General features: G+C 35.3%; 2 protein-coding genes across 2 annotated transcripts; one reads left to right on the top strand and one right to left on the bottom strand.

Moving 5' to 3' along the window:
• The first annotated feature begins 852 nt into the window (after positions 1–852).
• On the top strand, positions 853–6048 carry LOC117234141. Its single transcript, XM_033495072.1, has 6 exons — positions 853–1352; positions 3286–3326; positions 4749–4951; positions 5078–5249; positions 5322–5471; positions 5661–6048. Exons 1-6 carry the CDS (start codon positions 1327–1329, stop codon positions 5813–5815), a joined length of 747 nt encoding a protein of 248 aa, XP_033350963.1. The 5' UTR covers positions 853–1326; the 3' UTR covers positions 5816–6048.
• Positions 6049–7200: 1152 nt separating this feature from the next.
• On the bottom strand, positions 7201–12367 carry LOC117234142 (circadian clock-controlled protein-like). Its single transcript, XM_033495073.1, has 4 exons — positions 11997–12367; positions 8080–8460; positions 7861–8010; positions 7201–7432 (listed from the first exon to the last, which is right to left on the bottom strand). Exons 1-4 carry the CDS (start codon positions 12058–12060, stop codon positions 7284–7286), a joined length of 744 nt encoding a protein of 247 aa, XP_033350964.1. The 5' UTR covers positions 12061–12367; the 3' UTR covers positions 7201–7283.
• Between the last annotated feature and the right edge of the window lie 2904 nt (positions 12368–15271).

The following is a 15271-nucleotide window of genomic DNA, read 5'->3' as shown; positions in this document are numbered from 1 at the left end:
TGTCTGTTATTACACAATGAATTCTTAAGATAAAGTTAAACGTTTCATACGTCTCTCTGCGTTCAGAGTCATTTGTATCGCAAATTTGTTATTCTTATTTTGATAGTATTTCTTCCCCATTCAGTAATAACTTCTTCTTTGATTAACGTACCCCATATGGAATATAATTTTTTTTATTTACACGTGTTTTTAGTACCATTTTCAATTACAAGCATCAACAACCCTTTCCAAGAGGAGACAAACAAACTACGATCACAGAACCTTAAGAATTCCGTAAATTCTCTCAATTTCAACTTCTCCTTCTACGAAGGTTTCGAGCTGCTAATTTCTACGTTTCTTAATTTAATATCTTTCCTCGATGTTCTCTTACTTCAAATCTCCCAAAACGTTTCAATTTTTTCGTCTCTCAAACGCTACAAACTATCTACACTTAAAAACTCCATTCTCCTGAATGGAGAATGGAGAATGGAAAACTCTTCATTCTCCTGAAATTATCTATGCCTAGCCATCCTTCAAAAATTCCAAATCCGCCTTTGGCTATTAAAACCCGAAAATCATCCCAACCGCACGAACCGTAAACCGTTGAAACACTTGAAACGTGCCTGCCCTAAAAGTCTCCCATTTTCACTCTGCCCTAATTTCCCTCGAGAATTCTAAATCTCCTTTGATTATTAAAATACCAAGTAACAAATAAAATACGAATTATTAAATCACGAAAATCTGGCGAAACGATGTTTCGTCAAGAGAATCGTCTTGTTCGAACGATCCACCGCCCCTTGACTCTCCACCCTTCTACCGTAACCACCACCTACCTAACTCTTTGAACTTTTAATCTTCCCCTAAACTGCTCCAACGTGTTCACTGCGGCGCGGTTTTCAAATTCGAAGGAAGCAAAATTAGGAAACGCGGATAAACAACTAGTGGCAACCCGTTCGTCGCGATAGTTGCCGCGTTCCGCCAAACAGGAAAGTCGAGTGCGCAGCCCGCTTGTTCGGTAGCGGCGAACGAGAAAGTTCTGGAAAGCCGCGACAGCGAACGCGTTAAAGAGATAGAACTCGAGCATCGAGCGAGTCGTGAAAATCGCGAAGAAAGACGGATGGATGGAGGCAACAGGCGATTCGACGGTGTGCAACACCGTTCTCCAGAAGTTAGCATCGGTGTGGCGCGAGCCACGGGGCTGGACCAATGACCGACAAGTGGCACGAGGTAATCAGCATGCTTAATGCGATAAGGCAATCCCTGCAGTCCTGTCCGGGGATCGTGGCTTTACATATCATCCCCGTCTTTCGATCGGTTAGACGCCAGAGAACCTGCTGACCGGCCGTGATGTACGCTCTTCTTGTGCGCCTTTGGTACGACCAATTTGTCTTCTTTCTCCTTCTTAGTTTCTTTCGGTTACGGATTCAAAATTAACTTAAGCCACTAAGGATCGATCTTTAACTGTAATCGCGTTTAACCGGTTAAAGGGAATTTTGGCTGCTTGTGTTACGTCGCAATTGTTACGGTTGTATTATCGTATTACACGATCGAGGGTCGATGGGCGTGTTATTTTTTTCTCTATTTTCTTGATTTTAATTTTTTTAATTTTATTAGCCGATCGTGAGTAAAAGTTTCCAGTGAAATATGTGTTCAGTGAGAGTTTGCGAATGTGCGGTTAGGGGAGATAAGTGCGTACTGTTAACGGGGTGTCTTTGAAAGCTTGAAGATTATATTGTATCGTACTATAGTTATCGAAGAATATGAGGATCTTGTTGATAGATTCGAACGTTGAGATATCAAAGTGGAAACATTTATAAAGGAATATTCGAAATCTACCATGATATTCTTTATTTTATAAATATATATTATATAAATATTTTATTTGTTTAAAAAGGGAAATATCCGCATCGATGTACTGGAAAATTTTATGAACGAGGCGACACTTTGCGAGCACTTGGGGAAATAGACGACTTATATAAGTAGAATTTCAAACCCACAAGGCAAAATTTTATTGAAATTAATGTAGATTCGTAATTATATATTGATCTTGATCCGGACGATAATCATAGCGCGAAAAAAGTGGTCGTCATTCATCAAATACTCGTGCAGACTGATTTTATTCTCGATTTTATTTTACAAGCAGCTAAGGATATTTCTTAACACTTCGAGGTGTTACGTTTTCTTCGTGCGAGTTAGATGGATGTGATATTTTTCATCAAATCAAACAAATAATTATTTATTCGTGTCTTCTAGCTTTGATCTTCTGAATTTATCGATGTCGTGAAACGATAGAAACATGTACATTACGCGTGATAAAGTGCATGAGAAACCGTGGAAAGTTTAAAAGTAAAAAGTTGTGGACATAAGAAATGTTTCTTTAATGACTAACTCTCGACGAAAATTTGCAAGATCGTAAAACGCGGAAGACATAAAGTTACACAAACCGCGGGTCGAGTATGTTGTGGTTTGGAAATGCTACACAGTGATGCAATACTAGTCTCGGTTCAAGCCAAGCAGCAGCTATTCCCTTTCTGTTTCAATCGATCATTTAATGATGTACTACACGCTCTCCAGTTGATGGATTATCTTTCAAATAAATGTTTCTAACTGACGTGTTTTCAGACGATTACTTACGAAAATATCTGATACATTACTATAGCAAATTATTTTGGATTATATAGTTGAAATACAATGTTTCGTTAATCATAGTAATTACAGATGTGTTTAAGGCGTCTTTATGCAAGGTATATAAGACAACCTTGGCATCGTTCGTTTAAAGAATCTTACCAGCATACAGTTTCTTCATGAAGCGTACACTTACGATTTACGAGCTAATCTCTGATTCGATAGAGTCCTTTATTCAAGTTCGATGTAAATAAATGTGACAAGTTAATTCAATAGTTCGTAGTTCGTAGTTTATTTATGAAGAAGTCTTAAATAAAAAATATATAAAGATGGTTTTATTTAAGGTTAGGTTAGTTAAGGCTAGTTATTTAAGGTTCGTTTTATTTTAGGTTAGGTTATATTTATAAATAAAACCATATATATATAGCTATATTCGTTTAAAAGTCAAACAATTTGTATAATATAAAATAATCACCTTTTATGCTACTTTTTCTTCTCTTTCGATATCTTTGCCCTAAATAAAGCACCATTCGTACTTTTCGCTTAAACGAAGAAAATTAGATCGATAAAGGTAAAGTACCGAGATTCTATAGTCTTTTGTTACAAAAACATGGAATGAAACTAGAGATGTACTTTACGATGCAATAAAATAGCAATTAATATTTTTCTATTTTTTTTCAGCTTAACAGCCACTCTGTTCTCCGCAGTCCTTGCTGTTTTGCGTGAGTATTTCCATAACAAAAGCATATAAAATCAGAAACGAAGGATTGCAAAATTGAAAACAGAAAAATCCTAAAAATTAAAATTAAAAGGAAAATTCCGAAACGATCTCTACTAAGAAATTCTATCCACTTCGAATCACTGTTCCAAGTAAAAGGAAATTTCGCACAAATCGCGCATCGAACGATCGGTCATCCGCGAGTTTCAAAGGAATTAATCTCCTTTCACCAGTCCTTATCCTAATTTTTGTGTCTTGCTTAATGCCAACGAGATCTTCTCGAGAATGTGTTGATAGGTATTAAGGATCGATTGCAAAATTTCAGTAGTGGCTCTCCATGAAAGACAGAAGTGAGTACACATGTAGCGTGCATTTTAAACGCGTTTCGACATCTATCGTGCCGCTTTCGGTTTTTTAAAACAGGACTGCATCCACGACATTGAACTCGATTAACAACAAGAAACAAGATCGCCGATTTGGTTCGTTTCGACGATCTCTCTCTTGAAATCTCTGGTCGATTAAGAATTCATCCCCTTGAACCTTTAACGAAAAACGATATTTCCGTAGTAAATTGGATGAAATAGAAGATAGAATTTCGTAGTAGAAGATACGCCGAAGACAATAACGAAAATAATAGTTAAAGGTGATATTGAACAAGCGACGGAACGAAAATCTTCTTGCGTTGTATAGTGGATTTCGTAATTAAGTAGGTGCAAATAGATATTGTGGAATAAAACCTTACACTTTTTATTTAAAAACGTTAGCTATATGAATTGGCAATCCTTGTTATAAGTGTAGTAACTTTTTTATCATTTGTACGTGTTGGACTTTGAAATTGTTAAAGAGATCGAAGATAATAAATATTTCCTTCTATTATTCTTTTTCATAGAACAAGTAACGTGAAATTGATCTGAATAATAAAATTAGAATTTAGAACGATACAGTTGATATAACGTGATAAATAAGTGCAATCTTATATTTTCTATTTCCATCAATGATGAATCAAACAAATCACAATGCAGGTTCTATTTTTCTTTGTATCCCTAAGAATTTAAATTTGCTTAAACGCGCATGATCTAATTGTTAATAATCACGCTAGCAAAATAGCAAATATTATGCAGATTCCAATCTCGTGCACAAAGTAACACAATTTTCGCTAAAACGACATTGTCAATTCCTGTTCCAAGTGATCCATAATGATTCCTTCTTCATTTCTGATTTTTAATTCCAGATCTCCAATTCTTAATCTTTGATTCTTGATTTCTAATTGCCTAACTTAGTCAACCTTTCAACTTCTTCGACCAAAATACGCGTTTGTACAAAATTGCGCGATACATTTCTCCGTATTACTTTGACCGTTCGAATCGCACGAGACGATTTCAACGCGTCAACAATTAATCCAGCTTGAGCAATCGTTCAATTTCAGCGTCTTACATAAAGCCGTGCAAGAAGAGCGATCCAGATATCAACAAATGCATCACCAGGTCCATCGATCAGCTTCGTGATAAATTATCAGTTGGGATACCAGAACTCGGTGCACCAGCCATCGAACCCCTAAACCTCAAACAAATTCATCTGTCTCGAGGACCAGTCGGAGCGAGGCTCGACGTCAATCTCACGGATTTGCGGGTAAATTTGTAGAACGGAACGCGATCATTTGCATAGATCGATGTTACTTGCTTGATCCTCACTTTCTTTTCTTTTCTTTGTTATAATTTGTTTTTTTTTTTTTTTACATTAATAATCGAAAATTAGGTGTTTGGTCCATCTTCGTTCAATATCCGGGACCTTAAAGCTGACGTAGAGAACGTAGTCTTCACCTTCAAGGTGAATTTCGATAAGTTGAGCTTTCAAGGGAAGTACCAGATCGACGCAAGGCTGCTTTTGCTGAAATTGACAGGGCAGGGTGATATCACTGGATCTTTCAGTAATTAAATTTCTTTATTTCATTTCTAAATTCTATCTACCGTTTTTGATTTGATTGATTTTTATTCCAAAGCCAATTACGATTCGGACGTCGTCCTACGAGCACGCAAAGTGCACAGAGATAACGACGTCTACCTTAATTTTGAGAAGATGAAGATGAAGATCAAAATCGGCAAGGCACATTTAAATCTCAGTAATTTGTTTGGCGGCGATACTGTTCTTGGTAAGCCAATTGTTAGCTTAACTATATATTCCCATCAGTAAACTACATTGGTAATTTTTCTTAATTGCTTTTGTAGTATCCTAATTATTTCTCAGATCCTCGTAACGGTGAATAATTATTATTCGATCGTGAATTATGAATTGCATTAATACGTTTTCGAGGTGTTAATCGCATTTTTCGTTCGATCAGCCGCTACCACCCACGAGTTGTTAAACAACAACAACGCTCTATTTCTGGACGAAATCACACCGGTGCTGGAAACATCGCTGGCAACACTTTTCACGGACGTGACCAATAAAATCACAAAGACTTTCACCTACAAAGAACTATTTCCGGACGATTAAACTGTTTAAATCGTTAAGATTCGGTTTCGATAATCTTGTAAAAATTTGTACAGCTACTTTTGTTATCTTTTATTGTCAATGTATATTCATACGGGCATACATTTGCATACGTCGTATATTTTATAAACGAATAAAAGAACACATTTCGACAGTATTATCTTGTTAAAGAATTATCAACGAATAATTGGAAAATAAAATAAATATATAACATTTGGAAAAGCATTTAGGCGTGCTTTTAAAATTTATTATTAAATGTTACTGTAAAATCAAGGTAAGGTATATTCAGCTTAGGATTTATTATAACACTTATTAGGCTTATTACAAAAGTTTTCGATCAACGAACGACAAACAAGAAACCAGACAGAAAATGCGTCAACATGATACGTAGTTGCAACAAATGATTTTACAATGAAGTTATGAAATTGTGTAATTACGTTCTAACATGTCAAACGATTTGTACAAAAGTAGGCGAATAATTTTAAATGTACAGAGGAATGTCCAATTGTAACGAAACATTTTGCCCCATGAATAATAAAATTTTATCAAAAGATCGCAAAATGATTTGCTTTAACAATTACACCTGAAAATTAATAACAAGCGTATAATATTCGATATCTATATGAAAGTACACATTTATAGTATATACAAACAGATTCTATGTTGTTTCATTGTAATCATATTTTATAACAAATAACGACGAATTAATTAAGATTTTACAATAACAAAAATAACGTATATTCAGTTATTTAAAGTATAATGTTCAAAATTAAAAATATCTTTCTCCTTTTTGGTTGTTTAAAAATGCTATTTCCAATGTAGGCTATGACGACAACAAACTACCATTCGTTACTTGCTATAGTTAATCACATCAAGCTATATCTAATATGCAGTATAAAAACGATCTAAGTACGTACTTACAATTTAAAAAATTCTCTGTTTTTCACGTTTCCTGTCGGACCTGATTTTCCATATCGAAATCGACAATTTTGTTCGTGATATTCCAGAACGTTGCAAAAATGTTCATTGAACCAGAAAGAAACGTTTATAGGACTTAAGAAATTATGCAGTATATGCGTGCTAATATTTATAATATCGAAAAGATTATTATTAGAAAAAAGAAACTCTAGTATTTAAGTTACATCTGGACAAATAACTTTGCTCAGTGAATATGCTTTCAAATATTTATAAGATTATTAACAAAGAAAATGTGCAAATGCGTCCAAGTATAAAATTACAATACCTTGCAAAATACAAATGCTTGCTACTTGACATAATCTGACACCAAGCATTTGACATTTTACAACACCTTTCGCGTGTATTAAATACAATTGATAATTTAATTTGCCAAACGTGTATCATTTGAAATTGATAATTTCGAGTTGAATAATATTCATAGTCGACGAGACAGGAGACGCGTTAAACGCACTCTACCATTACTTATGGGATCGCCTAACGTAGCGAACGTGGACTAGGGAAGTAATTCCTCTTTTGTGAGAGCCCCTAATGCTCTGGCGGCCAATGCTCTGCTAACAGTCGCGGCTGTGTCCTCGATAATCGGGCTGGCGATATCCAGGACTAAGCGTGGATTCGAGTTGAAAAAGGTGGCCGCTGCGTCAGCTGAAAAGACGAAATTGCAGCGAAAGGTGAGAAAAAGAAGGGAATGAGGGAAGATCGAAGAACGAAGGGGAAGTTGAACAAAAGCCTCGCAGATTGTGGTTGCCGGAGCAGATTTAAAGTTATCGAGCCAAAGAAAAGGAAGTATTTCATACTATTGAATTTCGATTGTTAGGAAGAATGTTATTATGTCTGTTTAACGGGAAATTTATGCAGAATTCACAATTGGCTTTTGTATTTGTATTTTCGTTTAAGCGATCATTCAAATTATCTTTAAGAAATATGGACAGATTTGGTATTACAGCGGTAGACGATTTTTTAAAAGAATGAAATTGCCTAGCGAATTAATCTCTTTTAACGAATTAAGCTCACCTTCCCTTCGTTTTTCGATTCGAGACGAAAGTTAAGTTACAGATTAAGCAGATAGTTACCAGCTACAGTGTGACTAGGGGGTGCTTTTAGTCTGATGTTTCCGTCTCCTACGCGAATCTTTGTCACCAGCTTATCGATCTCGATCCTTTGTATTCCGTTCTTATCGGTGACTTCTTTGCCTTGAGCGGTTACTTGCGCTTCCGTGCTAGCTGTAGCAATAAATCAATTCGATAGTACGAGAGGCGGAAATATTTAGATACTTAGATTCAGATACTCACTGAAGTTTCCTTTGAAACTACCAGCTCCATTCAATGGAAGTAACAGCAATCTTCCTTGTACATCGTAATCTCCGTTCACATGGACATGGGGCAGCTGAACTTTGAGACGAACCGACAGATCATTCGGATTGGCCTTCAAATCGCTAATAACGAAATTCGTTGCGCCGTACACGCGAATCTGGCTCATGTTCGCCTTGATCTTCAGCGAATCCAGGTTTCTATCCACCGTTAACGATGGTAGGAATAGAGGATCTAAGGCTGGCAACTTCAAAGACGGGATTCCCTTGGCCAGGTACGGCGTTATAGCGTTCAATTGCTGCACCACGCATCTGTCGTATTGCGGCAGGTCGAGCGCTCGTGGACAAGACTGCACACCAGGTGCTGCAAAGCAGATGTAATAGTGTAATTTTGGCCACGACGAAAAGTGAAACGTTTCTTCGCAATAGATGATATCGATGGAAGGTTTCTGAACGAAAGAATCTGGATTTTTTAAATATGGACGCTGTTACAGGGCATCCAAGTCTTTTCGTAGACGATAATTTGGCAGTTGATAATAATAGCAAATTGACAAGTTATAAATTATGTGCTTCTCCTTAACGATTTTATCATTTTTCGTTGAATAGGACAATCAGATAATTTATGAAATGTCTAAGAAATTTGTTTACAAAAATATGTCATTTGTTTCGTTATGAAAAATATTCGAATTACGTAAGGGAATCTGCTAAAGATCTCTTCTTTCTTGGAAATTAAATATTTGTGAACATGGATAGCGAAGTAAGAAAATGTTTGTTTTATATTATTACTTAGGAATTCAAATTATGTTCGTTTATCATATAAAACGTTTAATTAACAATTTCTTTAGATGCAATATGAAAACGTTTGCAGAAGAATGCGTCTAACCGACGTGACATAGCAAAACTTCCTTTTACGTTGCGAAAGGGGTCCTGACATTCCAATCGGTGAAAAGCAACGACTCGCGTGTTTGTAGAACCTATAATTATTTTAGCTGGACGCAGCTTAAGCAATTTAAATGACCTACTTTCCTACCAGCTAACCAACGCAAACGCTTATTTTAATATCCAAGACGAATTCGATTAACCTCACTCATTGAACGATTAATCGGAAACACTGCGAACATTGTTATAAGTAACACGTTAAAAAGGCAAACGAAATTCTGCTCAACGTGTACCTATGTAAACGAAAATCGCATTAGACTTTAAGCCTCGCTACAATAAATAATATACATACATTATTAAACAGTTCAGTATCTATGTAATTACTTTTCATCTATTATTTCAGTTTCCGTGATATTTCCCATAAACTTTTTACCATACCGATAATAGTCGTCTATTATTAAACGTAACAAACAAAAAGAGAGAGATTAGAAATAATTGCTCCTACCAGATATAAATCGGTTTTGAAAAATGATCGCGTCTTTTCATAATTTTTATTCTACAAATTTCCTTTCGTCCACCACCAGATATAAATCGATTTTGCAAAATGATCGCGTCTTTTTATATTTCTTATTCTACAAATTTCCTTTTGTTCACCACCAGATATAAATCGATTTTGCAGAATGATCGCGTCTTTTTATAATTTTTATTCTACAAATTTTCTTTTGTCTACCGCCAGATATAAATCGGCGTTGCAAAATGATCGCGTCTTTTTATACTTTTTTTTCTATAAATTTCCTTTTGTCCACCACTGTACGAACGACGAATATATGCAACGCACTACGTCAAGAGTCTACGAACAACGTGCAAACCTTGGGCGACTGAACGATCAACGATGGTTGATGACCAAAGAGTCACGGTGAGCGTCTTTTTGCCAGTTGCTGCAGGCCAGGCTTAAAATCGAAAGTAAATAGACGTTCTGTAGAAAGTGAAATTACGTTGGCGAGCGTCCATGCTCTTTCTACGACCGTAAAGGCGAATTCTCAATGCTGAAGAGTCCGAAGGCAGGAGAGAAGAAAACACACGCGTTCGAGAAAGGATCGATCGATACAGGGGATCAACGGGATAGGCGCGGCGCCGCGTTGTTACTGATTGATAGATCGCCCATAGCTAGAAAGAGCGGACCGTTGTGGACGATTGATCGTTCTTTGAGAATGTCCTTACAACCTGCAGCCGGTCCGTTCGACCCGAATTTCTAAACGACCGATAAAAAGAGTTCCATCGTAAAACTCGAAGCATGAAGTTGAGAGTGAAACGAGGTGACAATAACGTTGATTGGGGCTAAGGGTTGGTTTAACAGTAGAATTACCGTTCCTTCATGCGTATCCCACCCTATTGCGCGTGATTACAACTCGAGAGATTCGTACGACAAAATTTGAGAAATATGTACAGTGACTTGCGAAAGTATTTTAATGCTTGGTAGAAAAAGTATTTTATGAAAATATTATATTTTGCCTTTTGTTTCTATTTTCTTATATTTTAACATTTAGCTCCCTTCTTATCTTTTTATTTTTATTTTCTATAAAACGTCGAATAAGGATCGTCTGAGATTTCGTATGTAAAATAATTTAATATTTTGGAATATTTTGATGACATTATTTTCAACCTTCCCCCTGTAGGAAATTTTTCGCGTTTCGTTTGGATATCCGCTATCGTTGCTTCCTTGTTTCGCCAACGTTTTCTATTTTTATCGAGCAACAAAATTCATATACGCTCGAAAGTAAAAGACATTCGAAGAACAAAGTTTGATTTTGTTCTTTGAGCAATTTCTTTCGTCACGGTCGATTACATTCACGTCGAAAACCAGAACCGTCCAACACGTTCGTTACGTCACGCAACGTCATTTTACACGACGCACCTTTAACAGATGTTTACAGGTGTCAAGTTATAGCTACACAACATCGAAAGTTCTTCGAACGATAAATTTTTTAAATATCGCATCTCGCTTGTTCCATCTTTTTTCCCAAACGTCGTACGTATCTTATTGTTTTTTTTCTTCATTTTATCGAAGCAATAAGAACTTAGCTACGTTACATCGTAAATGAAAAGGATTTAGTGGGGTAACTTTTTCAGGAACGTTTTAACACTGTTGGTAGAAGAAATTTTGTCTTATAAGTTTTACACTTTAGATCCGTAGTAATTAAACTAGAGACAGATTTACCAAAAGGCTTTGTAAAATATGTACTTACGTTTATAACATTTAAACTGACAATATACTTGTAAAATAAAAGTGGTACAAAAATACTTGAAGTACTTTAACCATACTACTTAACTACTTTATTAAACTACGTATTTCGTGTTGCGACATAAACTACTCTAAGCAGGATATTCTCCTAAAGACGAACAATCTTAAATTATTTTATTTCTCAAAATGCTTGATATTCTTGTAAGATTCCCAGAAAATCCTCAAACTATGAGAAGTTAATTTTATTATGTACGTAAATACCTATCAATAACGAAGTCGAACCATGACAATAGTTACCATATTAGGAATCAATTTTCATTATTATCGTCCTTGAAACGTTTCTATACACGAGTCGTGGATAATCGCGTGCCCGTATCAACGTTTCAACACTGAGAAAGATCAGATCAACGTAGTAAAGGTATCATTGACGTTTCAGTTTACTCAGCCAGGACATGGCAAACGTTCTTCTTGGATGCAAGTTGTGTTAAACATCTTTCAAGTAACAGCTACGAAGTATCGCGACGTTTGGAATCAAGTAGCGTTTATTATGTTGCATTAGTAATTACCAAACCGCGGTTTTTTATCCATCTGTGCGAAATTCAAAGATGCGAAACTGTATAGAACGTTCATAATATGCACGAAATGCTCCTTAGAACATCCAATGGATGAAACATGTCATCGTTTCCCAAGATACAACGACGTTCGAACAAAACCAGATGCAAATGTTACTTCAAGTCCGTAACAGGATTCAGAGGCGCGAAGATGAAAATGGTACTCACGTAGTTCGGAAAAGGCAGCTCCGGTCCAGCTGGCAATCAGGAACAATCCGATCAACAACGTCATCCTGTCGCTGGCCGGTGTCAGGAGGACGTGATTTATCTCCACCGATTGAAATTAGCGAGAGCGATATTGAAAATGCGTGCGATGGCCCGCGTTGCCTGGGTATATATCAACTAACGCCACTTTCTCCGACTGTATGCCGCCCCACTCGCCGTAATGGTGAATTTATCACGGTAGAATGCCTTCTTTTAACTCAGTCAGGGCCGTAGCCATGCACACCGTATTCCATTTGATAGAATTCGCGGTGCTTCTACGCGGAATCGCGCGAAGGTAGGTCAGGATTAGACGCAGAAGGTAACGACGAGGTAACGTGGGATTTTTCATTGTTTTCGCTCGATACCCTGTATATTTTCTTCTTCTTCGGTGAGAAAAATTAATAAGATGTTTCTCTATTTTTACTCGATAAAGTATATTCAGTGTTAATCTAGGTCTTGTTTTGTTTATTCTTGCAGCGGTGAATTTTTTAGTATTTTCTTTCCACTTCTGTTCGTCAGAATAGTAGATATGAATGTTTACCATATCCGTTTAATAAAATATTTTGAATATCTTTATCTTTCCTTCAGATTGTATACTACCATTTATTATCATTAATTAATTTTATTTATTATTATCAATTGTTCTGGCAGAGTTTTTGGTATTTAGGCATTCCTGTTCCTTTTTATTTACTTGGTCCCTTTCCTATGTTTCTATTACCGTAATATCGTAATTTGCGAGACCGTAATGGCAAGCTTTTAGTTTTTAATCCCGTGCTAAAAACATGGCGAGTGTTATCTTCTTCTTCTCTCTAGTCTTTCTTAGAAGAGTAAATTTCGTACAATATCTCTGATAAATAAAATCAATCGTTAACGATATAACCCTAATATTGAATTCAACTTTGTCAATTCAATTTTATCTTTATGTAAATAAAAAGCAACTTCCGTTCTTAAGTTTATCGTATCGCATTTTATGTTAAAAAAATAATATGGATTCAAGCTAATTGGATAATCTGCGCTTTGTCCATGTTATTTTCCTTCGTTGCATGCATTTGCATTTGTAATTGGCTATTATGTCAGATACGTGCAAAGAAAATAAAAGTCGGGCCATTGAAATTCGTGCAGTCGGACTTTGGTGAGGGTGTTCGAAGGATGTTCTCGCGAGTAGAGTGCTCGAGCGAATTTTTAACGTATTATACTGAATCGATTGATCGATTGATCTTATCAAGGTTCCTTATGATCAAAAAATTGCAAATAATTTTTGGAAATAGCATAATGAACACAATTGCCGAGTAACTCCGTAAATTAAATATTTATATATTGAATGGAATGTGTAACTAAAAGGATTTTGTTTGTGATTTGAATTAATCAGGGTTAATCGTTTAGTAATAGATTTTAATTTCGATCTACCATTGTTGAAAGATTCAATAGCGAATGAAAAAATTAATTGGTACGTCGAGAATGAATTATATGATTAACGCACGTTGCACAATTGTCACAAGCTTCCCTGTGGCCAACTTTTGGAAAGTAAAACTCATTAATTATTTAAAAGACTTGTCATGTTTAGGCTATAAATTCCAAAGTAATCGATTTTACATTTATATAATATCATGCTTACGATAATACAGTCGAATCGAATGTAGAAAGTAGTAATGTCTCGCGCTAAAAATCGTCGAATTACTCTCGGTTAATAATTTACCTCTGTAAAACATGCTAAGTATATAATAAGTAATATATAGTAAGCAGGCGATATACGTTTATAATATATTCGTAGAGAGAAGAAACATACCGACTTGACAGATATTTTTAATTGATATTCATAGCACAAAAGAGTGTTTACTGTAAGCCAGTTTGTGTAAATTTTGTTAAAATAAGTGAGACATAGCTGAAAAAATTGAAAATATAAGAAACTTAATCCTTTTCTGTAAGGGAAATTTAAGAAATTATACTCTGTTTATAAAAATACTGATTTGTCTAGTTATAAAGAACGTATTCTGTATGTTTAAAAATTAATTTCTGCTATCTATAAACAAATACGTTTGTCCATAAATAAATGTAGGTAATCATAAAGTGATTGGAAAGAAAAATTCTCTGATAACAATCCTCTAATAGAATAAAATGGATAAAATAATAGCAAGTAAAATTCTCACTAAATTATAATCCATCAAACACCGGAATTCTAATTCGAATTTTTTTTGCATCAAGTAATTTCTTCCGTCAATTACGGTTTCCTTTAGCGGCATCCTCCCATCGCAATAATTTCTCTCGCAACTGGCCAAGAATCGCGATAATAATTCTCCTTGCAATGATTCGTCGTTAATCTAACAATCGTTGCGTCCTTGTCGCAAATTCCGCCTAATATTTCGTGTAATAATTCGTAATTTCGAAAGAGTAGGATAAAAGATAATAGTTCGAGCAAACGATTGTTCGAGAAAGATGTTATCGTTGGGTGTGAAACGATGGAAAAATTTCGAGTGCTTTCCTAAGCTTTTGCAATAGTTGGCACGCAAACCCTTGCCACATTTAGGTCAGAAATATCGTGAATCACTTTATGCGATGTTTTGCAGAAAGTTCCAGACGTAAAACTATTAATTATCTTTTTCTGTTAATGCTAATCGTGAAGTGACGCAAACCTTCTGTGTTTCGGATTGTTGAAACAGAATTTCTTTCTTTTTCAGACGCGATGGAATCCTTCGGCGTTGAAAGTTTCCTAACTATTTTTTTCATCCGTTCTATCGAAAATATATCGTAGAAATTTGACATTATTTTAACGATGTGTTTATTCCCTTTGTAATAAATTTCCTTCGCCAATATGTAACGTTGTTCGAAGGAGAAATTATTATTTTAAAAAATATAGTTTCATGTCTGGCATAAAATAAAATCAACAGACTGACAGATAGAAATAGATTGTAACGAACAATTTACAGGCTGTGAAAAACATATTAAACTTATTGCCTAGATAAATCTTTTTATTTCACATCTTAAATCTCCAATACGTTAGAAGATTCTTACATATCAATATGTGTATACATATATACTATAATATTAGTACATTTATGTATTCTTATGCATGAATTATTTCTACAATTATTATATGCATTTTGTTAAGAGTATATATTTCTATTTCGTGATATAAATTCTACATTTCTTTTACTTTATCATTATTATCGTTATTATACATAACGGTGTAACCATTTTCCGTAATTCAGTTCTAACTTTATAGCATATTCTCCATATAAATA

This window comes from Bombus vosnesenskii, unplaced genomic scaffold (assembly GCF_011952255.1).
Source record: "Bombus vosnesenskii isolate JDL3184/JDL3185 unplaced genomic scaffold, Bvos_JDL3184-5_v1.1 scf7180000013302, whole genome shotgun sequence".
Taxonomy (NCBI): Eukaryota; Metazoa; Arthropoda; class Insecta; order Hymenoptera; family Apidae; genus Bombus; species Bombus vosnesenskii.
This window is presented reverse-complemented; position numbering and strand designations above follow the sequence as displayed.

Excerpts from the sequence above, each read along its gene's own strand:
- LOC117234141 (XM_033495072.1), top strand. The coding sequence starts at position 1,327 with ATGTACGCTCTTCTTGTGCGCCTTTG. Across the intron at positions 1,353-3,285 it reads GCTCTTCTTGTGCGCCTTTG|CTTAACAGCCACTCTGTTCT; the intron begins GTACGACCAATT and ends ATTTTTTTTCAG. Across the intron at positions 4,952-5,077 it reads TCAATCTCACGGATTTGCGG|GTGTTTGGTCCATCTTCGTT; the intron begins GTAAATTTGTAG and ends ATCGAAAATTAG.
- LOC117234142 (XM_033495073.1), bottom strand. The coding sequence starts at position 12,060 with ATGACGTTGTTGATCGGATTGTTCCTGATTGCCAGCTGGACCGGAGCT. Across the intron at positions 8,461-11,996 it reads AGCTGCCTTTTCCGAACTAC|CACCTGGTGTGCAGTCTTGT; the intron begins GTGAGTACCATT and ends TCTGCTTTGCAG. Across the intron at positions 7,433-7,860 it reads CCCTAGTCACACTGTAGCTG|CTGACGCAGCGGCCACCTTT; the intron begins GTAACTATCTGC and ends TCGTCTTTTCAG.